General features: G+C 38.5%; 1 protein-coding gene across 6 annotated transcripts in view; it reads right to left on the minus strand.

Annotated features, from left to right (window-relative positions):
- The window catches only part of KCNQ1 (potassium voltage-gated channel subfamily Q member 1), a 330,957-nt gene that overhangs the window by 95,005 nt on the left and 213,434 nt on the right, over positions 1-22,518 (minus strand). For all 6 annotated transcript variants that reach the window (XM_086892640.1, XM_086892638.1, XM_086892636.1 and 3 more), the window contains 4 exons: positions 12,723-12,798; positions 6,217-6,311; positions 5,499-5,545; positions 4,629-4,690 (listed from right to left, as the gene is read on the minus strand). In XM_086892640.1, coding sequence (XP_086748766.1) covers positions 4,629-4,690; positions 5,499-5,545; positions 6,217-6,311; positions 12,723-12,798 — 280 coding nt within the window. The remainder of the gene's footprint in view (positions 1-4,628; positions 4,691-5,498; positions 5,546-6,216; positions 6,312-12,722; positions 12,799-22,518) is intronic.

Below are 22,518 nucleotides of genomic sequence, written 5' to 3' on the forward strand. Positions count from 1 at the left end.
ACATTTCAGTAAGATTCCTCTGCAATGTATAACTCAATTTCATATCTTTTTAAGCAAATCAACAAGATAAATAAATCAGATATGAAACCATTTGCAATGGGGAAGTGTTAGTTGATTAGAAAGCAAGAATGGAAAAGAGCAAGAATCAAGTCAGAAACTGGACCTAGACTTGTCAATGGTCATTCTGCTCCTTGGAGCTGACTTCAACATGGTCCCAGTCAAGCTGTTTTCTAACACATGTATGGATAAAATCAATACTCTGGTGAAACAATTACAGAAGATCATTTAGCTAGAAGAAAATGTCATACCATGTACATAAATGTTGTAAGATACAGTCTTCATCGCTTTTTGAAAGCCACATTAAACAAGCTTTTGCACTTATTTCTCTTTACAAGTTACATCATCAGCACTCACTGCAAAAGCCGTATCAAATGTTTATCATATCTGTACAATTTTACTGACCTCTATATGTTTAGCAATCACAGACATGGTAGATGGAAGACAGGAAACCAAATCAACACAACTAGAACTCAAAAAGCCTGTGAGAAATACACTGCCTTCCAGCTTTGGTTTCCAAGATCAGTTCAGATTTCCACTAGTCAACTCAACAAGCACAGCAGCACCTATTTCAGGGTAGATGTTTTCATGTGATAGATCTGTTTTTGGTTGATTTTAAAAGTGGTGCTATCTGCTTTCCAAGTAAATCTGAAAAAATGTAATGATGCCTGTGTTGCTCTTTGGGTTAGTACTGGTTTGAATATAAGGGTTCACCTTCTCAGCTAGAAGTATGCAAAATATGTATAAGCTTGGAATTATCTTGCAGAACTGTTTGATTCACATTAAAAGCTGTCACATGTCTCACTACCACATATCTCCTGTATAAATAGAAATCTCCATTTAAATGTCTACAATTCAAAATTTTGCAACAGATTACATAACTCCTAATGTTTCATGTAACTGAAAAAGACTGTAATAAGATTTTAATTATGACCTCGGCAATCCTGATATTAATACTGTACTTACTGTCAGATACAGGAACAATTCTTAGTATATATGAAGGGATGCCCAGAAAACTGCTTTGAATTGCTAGAAACATTCTTGAAAGGCAAATTTTAAATTGTTCAAATCATTGCAGAAGATTAAGTTCTATTTTTAAAACAAGTTAACAGAAAGAGAGCATAATATCTACTGCTCAGAATGGTTTTAAACTTTTTTTTTGTAAATCTAGGTTGTGTTACTCTACTCTGGGGGGTCCACAGGCAGGACCTACCTGGGGCAGTCTGGTTTGTAGGGACAACAGGGAGAGTCCAGGGACTGGCCACTTTTAGCCTTCACTGCATATTCTAGATGATGTTGTGCAGTGCCCATATTTAAGACTGAATTTCCTTAGGGCAGCCAAAGCAGCAAGCCTGGCTGATTACCTGAGAAGTGCAAACTGTGCCTGTTATAGCTAAATTAATGGTTGACAAAAGGCTGAAAAAGAACAGATTAACATGAAAATTAAAAAGCTAGCATTGCAACCATTTATAGCCAAGCTAAAATTAGTGCAGTGAAGCGAAAATAGGAGCTGCAGGACACAGAATTTCCCAAGTGTGCTGTGGGCTTGCTCCTGGCTGGAGCTGCTGGGCACACCCAGCACTAAGGCCCTGGCAGGCAGCGCTTGCGGCGTGAGGATGAGGAGTGCTGTGTGAGGAGGAAGGACACTGTGCACACACAGCTGGGCCCATCTGGAAAAACTGTTTTTGATTTTGAGCTTGGTAGCAAGCCAGCTGTGGCCAGGTTCCTTGAGGGTAGGCTGAATAGTCACTCACAGATGTTTCAAGGATGAAAAGAGAAGGCTGGTCACCGCAAATAAATTGATTTACTGCTGTAATCCTGCTCAACAACATTCCCTGAGGTACCTACACGCACGCTCTTGGGCCATTGGCACTTGGCAGGGTGTGTGAGACCCACCTGGGTGCTGCTCTCCTGCTGTTACATCCCCACTGGACCACAGCCCCCTGCACCCAGCATGGCAGGACACCTTTAGGAGAGCACAGCCATTTGCCACCCTCAGCTTTGTAAGCAGCAGAGAACAACGACAAAGTCAAAATATGCCATGATCACGTGTTGGATTTCTTTTCACAAAGGCTATCAGGCTGTGCAGTCACATCCACAAAACCACCTATTCAGTGTCTTGCCAAATTTAGAGCATTCAGTGGGAAGGAATCTGCAGGAGGGTTCCTGCAAGTGTGATTCATCCCTTTAGCTTTTGTATGTTAGGAAACAATCCATAGGTTCAGGATCACAAACTGCGTTGTATCGCAAGGTCAAAGTTTCTCTCAGTGCACAAGATGAACAGACTAGGGGACTCTCCCTTAAATAAGCATGTTCCTAAATTTACAGAATAAAACACATTTTGATGATGTCAATACTTGAAAATTCAGGTTTTTGCCATAAAGGATCACAATTCCTGCCAATACACTGCTGTTTAAGCTTTTTATTTTAAAATGTCTCTTAGGTGCCATCTCCTCTGCACTCCTGGCTGTACATAGGCTCCTCTGACTTACAGGAAATTTTCCAAATGCACTGATTTTAGATGCTGACACTAGCCTACAGCACTGAAAACATCTCCTCCTCAAGTCCAAGACTGATAACTAATTCACAAACCAAACGGGATGAAATGGTTTAAAATATTTTGTCACCTTAAAAACCACCTGATATCCTTAATATAGTGTTCAGCTCAGGAAATATTTAACTGTATGTTGAAAGCATACCAAGCACCATGTACTTTATGGGAAAGAGAAGACCAATCTCTGAGAGCAAAAATACTAAAAAATTATCCTTGGCCACCATTTACATCTGCAGCAAAAATGTGATTCTAGCATTGCCAGTGTGTCTTTATGTTAACCACTGTTTGCTGAGTCCAACTGAAATTCTCTATTTTTAGCCTTTCAGCTACTTTCAGATAAAATTCCTGCAGATAGGACTAGCTGTATAGGGCAGATAACATACAGCTCTGAAACCACAGATGACCTCATGGAACTGCAAAGAAAGAAGGGTCTGTTACTTAAAACAAGGCTAAAATTTAACCCAGCTATACTAAAATTATACAGGGAGTGTTTTACAGTCCCATTACAAGACATAAAAAGCCAGTCACTATAAATTCACAGTGTACTTATTTGTAAGGATGTAAAAAAGAGTAATTAATAACCCCCAAACAGCTTATCTCTGAGCCAGTACAACACTGAGGCTTTCCCAGGCTCGCTGGAGATTTTACAAACAGCACTGAGAAGCTGCTTTAGCTGCCATTTGAGAATTATTTGTCCACACTGAAAAGTCATTGCTCTTTGTCACAAGTCACAAGACATTTCTTAGTGTTCCACACTTTTAGTTGACATTATGGAGAGAAAATAAATAAATGTAATCCAAACTTTCTGGAAAGGGCTTCCATGTGTAAGAACACATATTAACCACAGATGTGAGGGAGCACTGCACAGTGATTCTTTTTTGTGCTAAATGCACTCTACCTTCCTCTCTTCTACTTTACTCTTCCTGTGTGTCCCCCAATATATCAAAAGAAACCTGTTTCCTTTAAAACACCATTATTTCCAGGAGAATGAAGTGCAGTCCTGAGCACTATCATTCAAGTTTATTGAAGTAATCCAGGAGAAATGTGTATGGAATGGGCATGCCACAAGTAAATCAATGCAGATCAGGGTGTTAATCTGTAGTCCTTGGGATGTACTGCTCATACCTCTTTTAGTTTGCAGAATATGTGCTCGATATTTCTTCAGAAAAAAACCTTCATGAGGTTACCACATATTTCCGGTAGTGGAAGAAACACTCTGAGAGTTCTTTTCCTCAGGAAAAAGTTTCAGTCTTAATAATTAATGAACAGGTCAGATACATGAGTGAAATAACTAAAGTAAAGAAATGCTCTCACTCCCTCACCAAATCACTCTAAGAGATGAGTAAAAGATTCAAACTATCCTTCTTAACTCTTCCTTTCTTTCCTAAATATCAGCATAGGCGAACTTCTATTTTTTAACAATGACACAACCTCTACCTGTCATCTATTTTCACAAGCACAGCCAGCATTGAAATAAAGGCTTACAAAGCACTTAACTATTAATTTGTGATTATAGAACGAGTCTGACTTTTTTGGATTTGTGTCACTTGGAAGGAGAAATTCCACTTATCATAAGGAATGAAAACCAGGATGGAACAAGGTTTGCTATTTCCCTCTCTAAGGGATTGTAGGTGGACTTACGTAAACAACAGAGCAAAGATCAAAGGCAAATCTTAGGGACCATAATATACTGAGTTATTAAAGGAACAGAGCCTTTTATCTATTGTGGAGGAAGGAAGTAAAGTATTGAGACATATGTAATATATGCAATTAAAAATAAAAAAACCCAAGCAAGTCCCAAAAGAGACTGAAATCAATTAAACTGTGGGCTTTTTCTTATTCTGTTAAAATGACGAGAACCAAAAATGCAATCTGCGACAAAAATTATACTCCATCACCTGGAAAAGCCAGGCATTCAACTCTATTTTAAGTTGAATTTTCCTTCACATCCTATGAAACAAGCACTGTTTGATCACAAACCATGTCCTCATTCACTGCCAGTTCAACTGAGGCTTACCTTGTCCTCCACTCTGTTCAGCCTGGCACCAATCGTGTTATTTCCTCGATCTTTGCTTTTCTCTGTGGAACAAGAAACATTTTCAAATTAATATATGGTGGTATAACAAAATAGCAGCAAACCACAACAGGGTGTGTTTAACTAGCCCACCAACACCGTGTAACTGAACACCCTTACCAGGCTGATAGATCCATTTCTTAAAAGTAGTTTTCTGTTTCTTTTTATAGCATTGGCCCATGCCAGGGCTTTTAATAGCCCTGAGTTTAAGGCATTTTTAATCTTAGTTTTCTGCTTTAACCACAGAGAGCAAAAATGTTCCCAATTTAGTTAATGTTTTAATTGCCACTTAAAAAACAATCTGCCGCTATGCAAAGGAGCCAACTTGAATGACACATTTAGTAACATTTTATCTTTTTTTCCTCACACTATATATGGAAAACTGAGTGTTCAAATGACATAAACAAAAAGTTTTCATTACCCAGACTTGTCACAAACAAACTTAGTTCTTTGTGCTCCTTTTCTGGTGTTTTTTTCAAAGCTACCAAAGATCTATGTGAATACTACGAATTTCACAGGAACTCTGTAATCGTAGCACACCAATTTATTGAATATATAGTGAGTCTCAGAAAGACCAGAGCCAACATTTTGAAGATTTAAGTGAAAGTAGGTGCTTTCAGAATCTAAATAAGAACAATCCTAATTTAAAAGTGTTGATGACTAAATACTATTGTCAATGCTTAATCTTCAGAAGACAACCAGTTGGCACAGTTTAAAAATTTGGCAATAAAATGAAAAGTATTTTAGGAAATATTTTCCATTAATGATATGTTCATCAGATTAGCTTTAGACACATCCTTTGTATTGACTTACCTGAGACAGAGATAAAAAGAGATGGCTTTCCTATGGACTGGTCCAACCTATAAAGCAAAAAGAAACATTTTTGTTTTTTATCAGCCTGAACCAGCACCTCCACTCTCTAGCTGGAGCAGGGAGGCCTCTTCACAAACAAGCAAAATGAAGTTCAAATAATTCCGGTTCGTCCTGTGAGTGAAGCAGTTGCTTTATGCTAAGAGTAGCTTGAAATCAAAAATATAGTAGCAAAATTCAGTTTGACTTAGATTGCTCTACAGCTTCTTTAACCACTGCAAAGTTTTACCATGCCCATTACTTTCCCACATGCTCAGCATTGACTTGTCTTTTCCTTGTTCTTCTGCAGCTTTCTTGTTGCATCTGTCATCTCTTAGTTGGCTCTTATGTGCAATTCTACCAGAGCAAGTGGCTGCACTCTCCAGGTGTAAAACAGCCCCTATCATATAGGGATTGCAGTTTATAGTCACAGCTAGCAGGGGCTGAGATAATACATATATAAGTCCCAAACATCAGATCTTTTAGCTTTTTGCCCTTTCCTCCATGTGTGAAAAGAAAACTTGACACAAATGCCATAACTGTGCCATAATTTTGCACAGTCCTGCCAAAATGGCACCTTTAACCCTGGCAGTTTTTACCTGTGGGCCCCAATCACTGCCTGATTTACAAACATCCTTTTGCTGCTGCTCATGGGTACCAAGACTGGGCTTCATTGACGTACCTCCTCTGCAGCTCCTTGATCCGCACCATCAGGTTGAGGTGGCCCTGGGAATACTGCTCAATAACATCTCGGACATCATAGGGCTTCCTGGCTTGCTGTAAAGTAAGAGACAAAAAACCATGCCCTTAACTCACAAGGATGGAGGAATGGTCTGTGGCAATGTAGATATTTTTGAAGAGTAATCAGTAAGTTCTTTTAGCACTGTGTAAACATATGAGTTATTCTGATTGTTGCCATGATGCACATTTTTTGTGGAATAATTCTGACAGTTCTCATTTCATCCACCTTTTTGTTACTGCATGTAGGTATTTTAAGAGATAGTCCACTGAACTGGAGCTCAAAAGAACTTGGAGCCAAAAAGAGTTTATCTGGCACTGTGTTCAGAAGTCTGTGCATACTCTAGTTCCTTCTGGAAATAAGGTTTATACTCCTTGGCCTCTGAAAAATAGAGGTCTTGCACAAACCCCTGTTCTCAGCCAGCAGCTGGGGCTCACAGTTCAGGTCTTACCGTGGGAAGTTAAAACACAGTTCTAGAGGAAGGTGCATGACTGATTTCCTCTCCCAGAAAGACTGGCTGAGCTTTCAAGACTGCTGGGAAACACTAGTGCAAGAAATGCCCCGTGTCTGTAATTTGCACCTGATACACGGGAAAGACTTAATCTGACCTATTATTAATAAAACAACTTTTGTGTAGTATAGAGGCAATAGTATCAAGATAAAGGCAATAGTATCAGCCTGTAAGACACCAAGACAAACCAGAAAGCAAATGAACAAACATGTTGAACAGTAGCAACAAATTAAAGGTATCTTAATATTACATCTAAAATCTAGAGTCCAGTCAGTGCCAAAGCTGGTGTTCCCAGCACAGGAAAGACATGGATCTGTTAGAACAAGTTCAAAGCAGGCCACAAAGATAATCAGAGAGCTGGTATAGACAAGGTGAGAGAGTTGTGTTGTTCAGCCTGGAAAAGAGAAGGCTCCTGGGACACCTCATTGGAGCCTTTCAGTATTTGAAGGGGGCTTTTAATAAAAATGGGGACAGATTTTTACAAAGGCCTGTAGGGATAGGACAAGGGGGAAATGCCTTCAAACTGAAAGAGGGCAGTTTTAGATTAGATATTAGGAAGAAATTCTTTAGTGTGAGGGTGGTGAGACACTTAAATGGGTTGGCCAAAGTGTGGATTCCCCATCCCTGGAAACATTCAAGCTCAGGTTGGGAGGGGCCCTGAGCAACCTGATTGGGTGAAGATGTCCTTGCTCATGGCAAGGGGTTTGCAGTAGATGACCTCTAAAAGTCCTCCCAACCCAAACTATTCTATGATTTCTGACCCATTTGTTATGCTGCTATGGAAACTCTGCAGATAATTTTCAAGGTTTTGTAAAAACCTTGGTCACATTGAGTTACTAGTTCTCCCTTCTTGCATCTTTTGAGAACAAGGAAAAGAGTTTTCAGTGGCAGCTTCTAAGATACCAGAATTTGGATCCCTTTTGAAGTCTCAGAAGTATTTTGTCACCTGTACTTCAAAAACAGATGTGTCTGCACTGCTTTATCTTATTTCCCAAACATCAGGATTTCCTCAGTTCCATGCCATAAGCACCATTTTTTTTCTAAGCCAAAGGAAAGTGGGATACCATACAAAAACCAGGCTTTTGAGACTGTGGCACCTTCATGCAGTCTCCTGCACCTACCTTGGGAAGTGGCTCCTACATTTCAGGAATGATTCCTTTAATAACACCACTTCAACAAAGTATATCTCAGTCTCCCAGATTCCCCAAGTCAACTGCAAGCCTTGGGTGAATGTGAGATACTCTCTGCTGGAAGGCTAAGCAGGACTGGGAATTGATTCAATCTAACCAAGGAGCACAGAAGAATTCCCAACTGCTTACACACATGTAAATCATAACTAACATCCACAAAGAAAGAAATATGATTCTGTGATGGCATAACCCTGTAAATCTTTCTGTGGACTAGTACTGTAAACATGATAAGAAAAAATATAAGAAAATATAAGAAAAAAAAAAAACCAACCAAAAAAAACCACCAAGAACTGAAATCCTGGAGTAAATACATTTTATGAATGAGGCTAAACTTCTGAGTAAAACTGGGTATTTAAGTCAATACTGATTTTTCTGTAACTGTTTCATATTGAAAGTTGATCATCTATGAGAAAATACTCCTGGATGCTGAACACATAAAAAGCTGGAAGCAGGCAACAAATTAGTATGGAACAGACAAAAGTAGAAGTGAGTCCCACAGATCTCCTTAACTGCTTCTCTTCCTTTTGGTCCTCTACTAATTAAGCAAAACTCACGGCAAAATTCTTCTTAAATACGTTAAAATTTTCCCCATCATAAATTAAAGTTTTTTAAAGGCACAAAACCCAATGCCAAATATTAAATGTGCACCACTGGCTGTGGCTGTTGTTGTTCCCTAGTGACTACATGGGCAGGGAGGGAGACCTGGGAAAGGGGAATCCAGGAAAGGGGAATTTCTGGGAAATGCAACCAGGTAACATCAAATAAAATGGGCAGAACACCCTGTGAAGCACAGGACACTAAAATACATAGTTTAGTACAGCCCAGCATGGAGATTAGAAAAGATTACACACACAATTCACATGAATCAAATAATATGATGAATGACAAGACTATAAATGTAATATTTTCCAGGGAAATTGTAACAAATCAGGCAACAGTTATGTCATCGGTAAAACTCCAACCTTTATTTTTAATTTATGCTATGTATAGAATATCTGCCATGGTAAAAATCATACCACAAGTTAAAAAGCTATTTTAGAAGGAAATTAATTTACTCAATTGGAAGAATTTACATGGAAAGAAAATTTTGAAAGTTCTCAAAATGAAAATGGGAAATCAGAACAAATTCCTGGTCTCTGTATCTGTGATGGCTATCACAGCGGTATCCATCTACATTCGTTTTAAGACCTTTAGAAACTTTCAGAATCAGGAAACAAAGGTTATTATTTATTACATAAATCATGATAATGGGATGAGTATGACAATATTTTTTAATGAAATTCCCTTGTAATACTAGATTATGTCAAAAACATCTGCTTTACAACTAATACATAAAATTCATTTTTGTTAGGCAGGGTGAACAAATGCTAAGAAAAGCATTCATTTCTAAGTCTGTTTTCCCTATAATCTACAAAATCCTTCCTTAACTGTAAGTCATTCACCTTCACTGATGCACAGGACTTGTGATGAATGTGATTGTTTGTACAGAATTTGAAACAGTCCTACAGACTTTATGAGAACATAAACACATCCATAAAATTGTATTTATTTTTTATAATATTATTCTGGGTTCATGGGTTATACATGGGCATCTTCATAAGGACTATATCTAAACCTGAACTTTGAAATACAACCTAAATTTCTTTCCTTTTTAAAGAGGAAATGATACTTCACAAAGACTTGCTTTTCATGTCCTTTGGAAACCTTTGTATCCCTGTTTGGCTTTTCTTTATTTGATTTATTTATTTAGTTAGTTAGTTTTAAACAGGAAGGCTTTGCTTTCTAACTGGCTTTTGTCCTTCTGATGCCATCACCCCCTGTTATTAACAGACCTTCAAAAAATGTATCTAGTCAAATTTAGGCCTACAGGTGTGTCCTGCAAACAGCTGGTATAGTTTAAGAACCATGCTGGGTTCATGCTGGGACTTATTTTGCTAAATTTTCCTCTTCCTTTCCTTCTTCCTATGCTGCCCTACTCAAAAGGTTCATAGGCATCTCTAAAAAACACTCCTCTAAAGTGCTGGCCTCCCTTAGTGTTCCAGCTAATTTTAAGCATGAATAGCCCAATGGACTTCAGATGAAATTGGGTTGTGGGTTTGTTGTGGGTTTTTTCAACAGTTACAGGAAGAAAATATCTGTATTTTCTTATTTTGGAACATATATTTTACATAAATGTAAAGCTTAGAAAGAAAACACCTACTGAAAACCAGCTGTACAGACCTCTTAAATGCTGAAAGATGATTTCTAAAAAATGCATCTTCTGCTTTACCTTATTTTCAGACACTACATTAGTCTGCTTATTAGGAACAGTACAGTCATTACTTGGCATATGTTAAAAGAATTTAATTTCTTGTGATTATTTTATGTGCATAGAACAGATTTACAACATACTTTCGATGAAAGAATAATGACAGTGTTATCGCTTAATTAGGAGAGATTTTCAAAAGCACCTTGTGGCTTGAATTTCAAGGTGACTCCGTGCTTTAAGTTACTTGGGTGCTTTGGAAAGCTTTGCCTTTGGTGGTCTACAAATTTTTAAGCTTCATCATAACTATATCCAGAAATTATGGAGAAATATCAGATATTCGCCTACTTTCCTACCGGAGATTCTGCTTCTGAAGAAACAGCAGCATATCACTTGTACACAGGAGTAGAGACCTAAGATCCACCCCACTGCAGCCAAATGACATTTTTAGTTCTTTAGCAGCAGCTAATACTGATCATTCAGGAAGAAGGAGCACTGCCAAAGAGAGATGAGAAACAAGCCTGTGGAGGGGTTCTGTGGATGGCCAGGACCGGGCCTTTTGCAGATGCGAAAGTGAGAGTACAACTGAGAAGCCAGATTAGCAACCGAGATACTGAGCACAAACAAGTTTTAAGTAGGAACTGAATAGTCCCATTCTATTCAGTCAAATGCTTTTTCAGCTTCTATCAAATCATCTGCCGCAGGGGAGTTTCGTTTATTTGCCAGGTGGATAATGTTGCACACAGTGTTCAGGCATTTTCAAAATCTGTTTCTGACAAATACCACTTGGGAGGTAGAGATCTACAACGTGTGGATTTCTTGTTACTAAGCAGTTTAGTTAATACCATGGCAAATATTTTATGACCTAAATTTATGGGAACAATGATTCAGTAATTACCACAGAAAAAAGGATCACAATCAAGTTTTAGAATGAAAATAAATTAGATTTTAATGGAAGTGGCCACATTTAGGCAATTATTCACACAACAGTAGCAGACACATCACTGGATTGGGCCACATCCCCTGCCAAGTTTCAAGTGCTGACCAGCAAATGCTAAGAAACTTCTCAACAAAATGACTATAAATATTATCTTCAAGTAGTTGAGACACTGTGGCTTTCTTGATTTTATTCTAATAATGATAATAAAAGGTGAAATGTGCTAGCACGAACTTTTTGAAAGCACTCTCTTCAAGAAAACTCTGGACATGGGACATTTCAGCCTAAATGGTAACAGTCTGAATACATTATACGTAACTAAAGCAATTTTCTGACAAGCTCAGGTGACTTAGCCATACATTAGCTCAAGAATTTTAGTAAAAGTGAAAATATTCAAAGTAGAAATTTGCTAAAGAATTCAGGCAGTGCTTCTGAATTTTACAAGGAAATCAGAATTGTGGGTTTGTAGTAGCAGCAAACTTTGCCTTACAGACATATTGGACTTCTAGTCATCCTCATCATCATCGTCGTCATCATCATCATCATCATCATCATCATCATCATCATCATCATCATCTTTTTGATTGTAAATTTTGTAGACTTCAAATTTGAAGGAGAAAAGACGTTCTTCCTTTTTGGAGGGTTTAGATTAAAGGTTGGATAACCTTCTGGTTTATTGGAAGCAGTAGTAGCTAGGTCATGTATGAAAATGGATGTAGGCAGTTAAGCCCCTCTCATCCTTTGTGTTTTCAGCTATGAAGCCTGTTCTCTGGATATTAATCCTTAAGAATTAATTTAAAGTAATGTAATATATTTATTACCTATATTCACCTGGTTTAAATCAGGCTGAAGGCTGTTGACATGTGTTTTTGCTGGATTAATGAAATTGACTTTTTGAAAATTTGCAATCATAATTTTTTATTCAGACCAGGAAAAATGGTTAATTAGCTACTGTTAAATGCTTATGGCATCACGAGACCACAGCAAGTGGAATGGCAGGTGGGAAATGTATCAGTGAGGGCCAGAGGAGGAAAGAGAATCAGTATCTCAGTGACTGGGAAGGAGGTCTCCTACTATGCAGAGGGGAGAAAGGAGAAGAAATGAGAAACCTTCCCATACACTAAGAAATTTCCACCTTAGTTTCTTATCAGAGCTTCATTATCATTGAGTAAGGGACAGAAACAAGGCTGAGGTAGTATTTTAATCTCTAATCCTACTGACTCGGCATGAAAGCAGCACACAGCCCAGAATTAATGGAGACATATGAGAATGTTTGCACTGCCAGAAAGAGACAGCGATAACAGAGGGCTAAGGGTCAAGTCCATTAGCAGAAAATAACATTTTAATTCAGACTGCATTTCAGGAGTTTAGCCTACTTCCAGTGCATCCATAGTTGACTAACCTGCTGCAAAACAACTACCCTATTGAAGGAGGGAGAGAATAGTGGGTGTAGATCACCATTACTGAAATGAACTGTGTTAGTCTCTCTTAAGTTTCTAAAAGAGACAATGAATCAGGAGAATAAAAGGGTTTATTTAGAAAAGGAGCTTTCTATTCACAACTCACCTGGAACTTTTTTTTTGCCACAAAATACTGCATCCTCCGAATCACCTTGATGGCAGCGCGGTGGTGTTCCCGCAGCCTGTGGGGAGAACGAGGAGGGTGAGGCTGGGAAGGAGCATCTCCAACCAGACAGCAAATACAGCAGCCTGCAGAAAATCCTTCACCAGCACCTCCATGTGCAGTGTAAGTAGCTGTGATCCAGCCTGGCAGCACAGCACACCATTCTGCTGACCTTCCTCACCTTTCAAGAAGGCTCTGGAAATACAGGGCCTTATCTGACCCACGCTAGGTTTGCACCCATTTCACAGCTAAAAGAGGTGTCCACATAACCTCCTTCTGTTTTCTAAGCAAACCTCCATGCATCCCTCCCAGTTTCATTTCCACAAAAATCCCCCAAACTCTCAAGCTCCTGCATATCCAGCCAGGAACAGCTTTCAAACAGTCACTTCGGTTTTTAGGATTTTTTGGGTTTATTTGGGTTTTTTGAGGTGTTCACACCACAATTTCTGTGCATGTTTCTTCACTTACATGATTTTATTCCCCAAAGAATTATTTAAATAAAAAATACTTGAAATATTTTTGATTTGTTGACTGCTAAATAATCCAAATGATCTTGTGGTTGCTGGATGTAACAGCTACATACATATTTATCCACAAATTGAACTGTAACTTAATATAATGACAAAATAATCTGACAGGTCTTTAAAAAACATATATACCCCTCTTTGTGCATACACATATGATCTGACAACAGAATAAAAAGAAAATAATTTGCTCATTGTGCTTTTACATGACAGATGTTCATAGAACCTGACATTATATTTCAAACAGTGCCTTAAAACCAGCAGTTATTTCAAATTTTTCAAAGCTTGCAAAAGTGATGCATTTTCCTTCTTAACATTAAAATATACCATCAAACATTAAGTTAATTACTCAGATTGTTCATTCTATTACTCTTACCAAGATGCACTTGAATGACATTACAGCATCATCTTTATTTCCTTTTTAACTGTATGAAAATCTAGTGCTTCTAACTCTCATCCCAAACAGACTTCTAGTGATGGCTTTGGGGAGCATATCTAAAAGGTGTTCCAGATGTTTCATCTTTATAAACTTATTATTAGTAATACTGATAGACTGGCATGTTGAGCTGTCACCTTGCAGTGCTCTCTGTCTGTACAGAAAATGACAGCATTAATACTCACTAAGGCATGGAGAAGTCATACTCAATTCTATAAAAGTTTGTGCAAGTTTGGGGCTTTAGTATGTTATAGCATGGTATCACCCAAACCTCTTCAGCTAAATATAACCTGGAATTCACCCAAACCTCTTCAGCTAAATATAACCTGGAATTTTAGTGACTATTGAGGTGTTTCCTCAGGATAGCTCTACCCCAGCAAAAGTTCTCCATGTGCAAGTGCGAATGGTGGATGTCTGTCCTCTGAAAAGGTGTAGCTGGGGTGTTCCCCTTCTGAAAACTCCTATTTTTTAGTAGGAAAACAGCATTCTGCAAAGCCAAATGCAGAACCAAAATAAAAGCCATCCTTTCCTACTTCTGGCTATTGCCTGTCAGGTGGATTCCTTCTGTTATAGAAATTGTTCAGATTTATCAGTGACAGAAAAGATTGCTTTCTTCAGAAATAGTACAAAATGCATTGCTTTTTAAGCTAGTAACATACAGCTTTTCACCTCAGGTCTACAGATAGCTAACCCTAAGTGTATTTATAGAAATCATCTGTACCTCAATAGTTTAGCACAAAACCTGCAGTTGGATCTGCACAGGAAGCTTTTCCCCTCTTAACACTTTCCTGAGGTCTCTTAGAGACACTGTCTTCAGGGCTCTGTTCCCACAGATCTGAGTGCAACATCACGGTTTGAGTTACAAAAATGGACATTTTCTTCTCCTGACTGGAAGGGCTGTGTGTTTGGATCAGTTCCCAGTGGACAGTCAGCCTAATGCTAGTTCAGGGTACCCCTGTTCTGTGAGCCTGCGCTGCATCGTTCTGCTGCTAAGGGCTTGGATGACTTCCTCCAAACCCAAAGGAAATAAAGTGTTTGGGCTTTTAAGTACTGCGTCACAGAGATGGGAGCCAAAAAGGTAAACACTGTTTAATTTTCTAGTAAATATCAAAGGTATGATATCATGCAGCTATACATCCTATACATAAAAGCACACAAAAACATCTTTTGACAAATAGAAATATATTTGAATTGCCATAAAACTGCCTGTAGTGCTTTGGTTTATGCCTCATTTCCTCTAGGGTGTTCTTCACAGTCCATTATTTCTGAGTAAAACATTTTTCTTTGGGACAGCCAGTCACCAGTAGAGCACACCAAATCCCTCATTCTCTATCTAGAGGACAAGTCCCATCTATAAGCAAGGCAGGCAGATAATAAAAATGGTATTTGCCATTCAGTGAAATAACAAAGCTACATAACCAAAATGATTTTCCAATGCAGCTATTCAGCGTCAATCATTTTTCAGTGCTAACATGAACTACCATGCCAGGAGGGAAAGTTAATATTCTCATTTTAATCCTTTCCACTTCCAGCTCCAGTAGGAAGCCTTACAGTAAGCTTGTTTCTGCTTATGCTGTAAAATGTGAGTCTGCACAACAGGCTGTCCTGATTCCCCAAGATTAAATGCTTCTGCGATGAGAGAAGGGAATAAAGGATTTAATTAGTAGCCAAGGTTATGATTCACGGTTGTTTGATCTCTTTGGCAAACTGGTAACAAACGCTTTAGTAAATTGAGAGCTTAACCATTAACTGGTGATATTTGTTTGTTCAGCCCCTTGTGACATCTCTGAATTCTGGTTACAGAGGGGCTGTCTGCAGCCTCTGGGCACATGGAGCACGCTTAGACGTCAGAGAGGTACTCAATGCATTACCGCCCTCACTTCTGGGAATACTTCTTTTTTTTAGGAGTGTGGCTGGAAATGACCTCACCTGAGTGTGCTGCCAGGGCACAGCACCTCACCTTCCTGGTGTGTCCATCCCCACAGCTGGGGGGAGACCCCCTTTGGAGAGGCAGTGCTGTGCACAGTGAGTCTCTGATGGCAGCGTAGAAGGGGCTTTCAGGGACTGCTGGGGTACTCCAGAGAGCCATTCTGCTGCAGTGATGCTGTGTCAGCTAAGCTCTCCGGCAACTGCAATCCCTCATTTCGAGATGTTTAGTTTTGCCTGACTTTGGGGGAAAGCTTGTTGGATAAGTGCATTAGCAACAGGGTCAGCCGGCCTTTTGCCCTTTTGGCAACAAATCTATTTTCCTCTCCTGAGCGTTTATCAGGCTTTGAGCCTCATTGTCACCATACCCATTAATATCGTAACTGACACATGAAGGAACTTGCCAAGCACTGTTTGATTCTAATAACCTGCAGCATGTTACCTTAAAAAGCAATATACACAGAATGCCATTAAAATCAAGCTAAAGGTTATTATTTCTGATACTGGATAACTTCTCAACCTGCACCCTTTCTGAAGAAAAACTGCCAATAGCTTTCACTGGCTACCAGTAATTTTCTTTCTCAATATGAACGGGACATCAAGATCACCTTGAATACACCACATGATATGTGACATTTCTCATGGACTTAAACTCACAGAATTAGGTCCTAAAGCCACCAAGGAATCCACAACATTGTTATAAACCTTCAGAATTCAGAAGGATGAAGAAGGATGTAGGAATTCAACAACAGAAGAGCATCCTAGGGCAAACAGATTCATACGAACCTACATTATTTGCAGGTATAAATTAGGTCTGTTTTATATGTGCGCTGAAAAACAACCTGTTGTGGATGCAGGCACTATACAAAGCATAAGAAATGAGGATTATAAAAAACTGGCAACAAAATACAGTGGATTGAGCAGCACCCACATCAAAAAGGAAAGCCTGGCATAATTAAATGACTAGAAATCCTTCATCTTCCCTACCTCCTTTAGTTTTTAATATACTTAACCTACAACCAGTCACTTGGAGGAAACCTGATCTCTTCCTCAAATCTGAACTGGAATTTCCCTTAAATTGGGAAACAAGCATGATGAAGTACTTTATGCAATTCAACCAGCATTCCCATTGGTTGGAAAGTTGTTATACATTAATAAATGCTCTCAGACTTTTGTACATTTGAACATATGTTTGTACATTTTGAACATATTGTTCATTATCCCCAACACAATCAGCCAAAACCTCAGTAGGTTTCTGAACCTGTGGCTCATTACCCAGTCCCACAACCCACTGACAGCTACAGTAAATGTCCTTGTTTAGTCAGCACCCACCTGCCTTCTTCCTGCCAGGGGATATGCAGGGCCACTCCAGAAGAATGCTCTGGGACAAAAGCTAGAACTTTTTATTTGCAAGAACTGTGTGGCTTTATGAAAAAGGAGCTAAGCAGGTGCATGGCTCAGTTGCTCTATGATTCAAGAAATATAAAAACTTTTTTTTTTAGATTAAACTTCACAAGATTAAACCCCATTCTGAAACAAAGTTATTTTGATAAAGAATCAGAAAGGAAAAGCCATTATTAATTGGAATTATTTATTGTCCTTACAAAGCTGCTAAACTTCATATAAACCCTTAGTAATTCCATTAGAAGTTTGTTCCCCTTTTCAACTCAGGAAGGTGTTCTACATATTGGTTTAGTGTTAACAGAAATATTAAAGCAACAGGGCAGAGGAAAGGTGGTGCTAATTTCTTATTTAAAACACTTGCTTTTTTGTTCATGTGCAGAACATTTCATTATCAAGGCTGTAATGCACAGCATACATAGACACCGATAGAATCAGAGCTAAAAGGTCAGCACTATCTATTCAGAATGAGCTTAACAAGAACAAAAACTCACTTGGAGAGAGACACAGATTTATAACATCTTTAACAAAATTCCCATTTTTCTGTAAACCTCACACTGGTTTGAAGTCAGGCTCAGTTATGAAAACCTATTTGAATTCTCTGCAGTCATCTTAAATTTCTGTCTTGGGACAGGGTAAAGTAGTAAGAAAGAAGACTGAGTTTGGTTGGCCTGAAGCTTTTGGCAGTAATCATTATTTAGATTTGAGCTTTATCTTTAATGCATCGGTTTTTAATCATGTGTTGTGCATGTGAACTGAAGTATTTTCTTCCATTCAGGCACTGAAGAACATTCCTTGTCACAGAATCTGGTGGATGAGATTCAGAGTAACTACATTAAGCCATTTCATTAGTGCATTTAAGTCTAATGAAATCTTCCAACCTTAGTCCTCCAGGCACTTTAGGTATAGAATTTGCTGTGGCTCAAGCTTATTCTGTCATTCTCTGCCTATTCCCAGTTGATGGGAATTTCCCTGCACTGAGTTACATTTTAGATGCTGAAAATTAGAAGAGATTAGGTTGCATTGCTGTGTATTCTGAAACAGGAAATACTTGATCACTGTACCCAGGGATAAAATCAGAATCACTGATCATTTCCAATATTGAAAATAACCAATTTCTCACAGTTTCTTCTTTCATTTGTCACTAGCTCAGCCATTGTTGTTTGCCATCATTACGATCAGTTTAGTGGGGGCTCTCCACACATAGCCTGGCCCAGAAGTGATTTGCAAAAACTATCTTAAGGATAAACCACTAAAAGCTGCCCAGAAGTGCTAGAAAAGTATGAGCAAGAAGAGCAAAACATTTGAAGAGCAAAACAGTTACAAATCTGAGGTTTAATTAAATGGGCTTAGTTTACACACGATCACAGAATGGTTTGGGTTGAAAGGAACATTAAAGATCATCTCATTACAGCCCCCTGCTGTGTGTGACACCTTCCTCTAGACCAGGTTTCTCAGAGCTCCTTCCAATCTGCCCTTAAACACTTTCAGGGGTGGGGCATCCACAACTTCTCTGGGCAGCCTCTTCCAGTGCCTCACCACCTTCACAGAAAAGAATTTCTTCCTCATACCTCATCTAAACCCACTCTCTTAGTTTGTAGCCATTTGCCCTTATTCTGTCATTACTTGTCCTTGTAAATAGTCTCTCTACATCTTTCCTGTAGGCTCCCTTCATGTACTGGAATTTACTAAATGTTCCCATACCATTTTCAGTGTAAGCAAAGTTAGAAACTAGTGACAAGACAAATCAAATTTGGATTAATTTATCTATCCCACTGTGGTCCTCCCTACCAGCATCTTCACAGGTTTAAATGCAACTGAACTACAGAGACAATAGATACCCATAGAACAAGAAGAATCACAAATAGAAGGTAAGCTAGATTTTTAAAATTTCTTTGGTCTCAGCATTCAAAGGAATTTTAGTAATTACTGTCAAACAATCTGTTTATGAAAGATCTACATCTGCTGAACTCCTGTTCATGCTTGTAAATTAGTTATGAACGGGTAACGTTTCATCAAATGAATTTGTTCATCTAAGCACTGAATAATTCAACAACAATAGCTAATTATTTCTATGAAGACATTTGAGGAATAATTTCTAGATAAAAGTATGTTTCAAGGGTTTAAGTTCAAAAATAAAAGTTTCTCTGGCTTAAATGCATGTCTTATCATGTAATTTCTGTTCCCAACCTAGGGGAATGCAGGGGCTGACTTCCCTAGGAGTATTAGTGATTCTAAATTTAAAAAATTGCTCTGCAGGAGAAATGTCAAATTCAGGCTTTTGGTGCAGCCTTCAGCCAGTAAACAATTTGATTATTTACTAATTGTGAACATTAGCCCATGGGGAATTAGCTTAAGTTGAATTAACATTTGTACTCTTCTTCCCCCACTATGTAATTTCCCAACTATATGTGGTTGATCTTTTTTATTTAAAATACGTAATTTTAAAACCACAGTCATCTTTTAATGGATTTGTATTTTATTCTACAGCAGCTTTCATGTCTCCCTTCTCAAAAGCCATGAGTTTAACAGAGAAATCCTTTCATGTAGTTATAGCAATCTTCTTTTCTCAACAGATAAGTGGAGAGCACTGTATATGTTCTGATTCAGCTTGATTTAGCTTGCAGATTTTTATCAGACATACAAAGAAGAACAAGTTTAAGAAATAACATATCTTTTGGGGGGATTTTGATGTTTTAAACAAGGAAAAAACCCAAAAAACCCAGAAAATGCTTTCCAACTAGACCTAAGAGAATCCAGAATAGCTAAACAGCATAGGATTTTGGAGTGTGACACTTAAATTTGTTTAACTTTCCTTGGGGGAAATGGCCCAACTCGCTGTATGTCTAGAACCAAAATAAATTGCTGAAGCTGGAATGAAGATCAGGTGTAGATTTTCAGAATTAATGGCATGCTGGGGCAAATGGAAGTGGCAACAGATATTTCCTCTGTGGTCTGCCCACAGTGATGGTAGCTAAGAACACAATCCTTACAAGGATAATTTGTATGGAAATCAGGCAGTAGCAAAAGATTTCTTGTACATCCTATATCATCTTTGCTGTATATTTTCACAATTCCATTTTAACTTATGTCTATTACTAGGACATGAAGAGCTGCACAAAGAACATGGGACAAAAATAGGAAGACAAAATTATCTTTGGATGGGACCAAAAAGCCGCATAAAGAAAGAAGAAAATATACAAGCCAGTTCCCATTTTGTCAGTATCAATTATTGTTTTGCAGCTTTGGTGATGTCATCATCAAATACCACTTGATGTTGATGTCCATATCAAATCACAGAGAACCTTTATTCAGCTCTTCACTCTCTGCATCTTATTGAGTTAGAAGGCTGTTGCTTTTTCACACGGTTTCAAGGCCAAGCAATTTGAAAGTAGCGAGACACAAATGAGATCACAGATAAGTAAATAATAATGTGCAGCACTCTTACAGATGCAGTCTGACACATTAAACTCCTTTTCTAAAGAAGCTGAATTCAGAACACAACAGAGCTTTTTGTTCAGCACACACAGGAAGCCACGGGCATTATTATTTTGCCTCCTCTGGTTAAAAGCCATCTTTTCAGATTAAAAATAATATTTTTTTTGCAGAGCTTTTCATTTATGGCACTGAATTATACAAGGAATTGCAGGGCTACATTCAGAGGCACTAGGAAGAAATAACCATATTTCCTCTGGCTACTTGCCTCTCTATTGTTTGCCCATTCAACTTACAATAACCTTTGAATATTTAACTGGCTGATGTTACACTTCTTCATTATGCTCGAGAAGTTGCTCACACTACACAGTAGCTTTTTACTGTGCTCATTGTAGGGAGCTACAAGGCCCCTGCAAACTCAAGGTTGAGTTTGACTTTTCTATTTGGTTTAAATTGCATTGCTCAGAATGCACCTCAGATATAACCTCTACACAAAAATATCTAATGCTGAATATCACATGTAAAAGCATCAAAATTATGTAACCCATTGAGATTTCTCAACTATTTGTTTCTATTATCAATTATTTCCTTCTAGTCTACAAAACACGTGCTAATTTAACATATGCTGTATCTCACATCTTAATTAAGACTCATCTTGTGGTACTACTGCTGTCATCCCATTTAACCTTTTGTTTTGAGACAAAAGAAATAAGCTTTCATTGGGTCAGCTACTGACACAGATCATAGGGATCCATGAAAGGTCAAAGCAATATTGCATTATTTAAACCTCACACAATGACTTTCAGTTTTTTCCCACATCTCAGTGATACATATATTTTCAATAATGGTGAATAGATGTAAAACCATTGTCTCTTATTTGTAAAAACAACCACAGACAAGTGGTTAGAGTCACTCATACATCTTCACAAATTCAACTACTCTACCCAGGCAAAGCTGAGAGAGAATCTCAGCTGTTCAACACACACAAAAGTCATTGCACTGTCGTGACTGAAAAAATGAAGCAGGTTCCCTGTTGTAGAGACAGGAATTACAGCAGGAAAAGGAAAAGGCCATTGATGTGAATAGCAATATTTAAATAATTACCAAAATCAGTGATGATACTATTTCAGAAGTCCTAACACTTTTGATGGTTTTTTTTTATTACAGAGGTGATTGGCAAATTCTCCTGCTCCTCGGTAATGAGGAGAAGGTGGAAGGTGCTGCTGTGAAGATCTTTTTCTAAGCACTGAATCCTGAAATCAAACTGTATCCAAACCCCCCACCACTGTCAGAAAAATCCACTGGAAAACATGAAGCCAAACTCTGCTCTCGTTTTCACCATGGGCCAACAGAAGGGACTGATGGACTCCTAGGTCACCCTGGCTCCTGGCCTGCCATCTCCGCAGGGGCTGGATGTTACTTATGCACAGTGATGGAAGCGTGCTCTCACAGCTGCACTTTTTAGTGGGTGTAGTCTCCAAAAATAAACACGAGGGTGTTGCTGTGGTTTGTGTAAGCTGCAGTGGAAAGCACGGCAAACGGTGGAAGATGGCATTAGGACAAGGGGACTTCACTTTCCTTGTCAAAGCCATCACTACAGGGGAAAAAAGGCAGCTACAAATGTAGTTCAAAACTGCAATTTTTGCAACTGGAGGCATTCTCCAGGATTTGTTATTTTACAATGGTGGGGAAACACATGGGATTTCAACTTGTGGAGAACAGCCTTTCCCTATAAATCACAGACTGTAATCTGAAACCTAGAAACAGCACAGGGGCTCACATTTATGGATTTAAAACAGATGAAGAGCAAGCACGCTCTTAACCCTTTCCCCATAATTCCTTCCTGGTACAAAATAAAAATGAATATACAAATACTGAACAGAAATTAACTTGGTAAAAATCAAGATTAATACAATTCTGTAAACACTGAATAGTTTAGACTTCCCTAAGGACACAAGCACAGAATTGTGCTGCAGCAAAGCACTGTAAAACTGTTAGAGCATAATCCAGTCTTTGG

Source organism: Cyanistes caeruleus, chromosome 6 (assembly GCF_971803275.1).
Source record: "Cyanistes caeruleus chromosome 6, bCyaCae1.hap1.1, whole genome shotgun sequence".
Classification (NCBI taxonomy): domain Eukaryota; kingdom Metazoa; phylum Chordata; class Aves; order Passeriformes; family Paridae; genus Cyanistes; species Cyanistes caeruleus.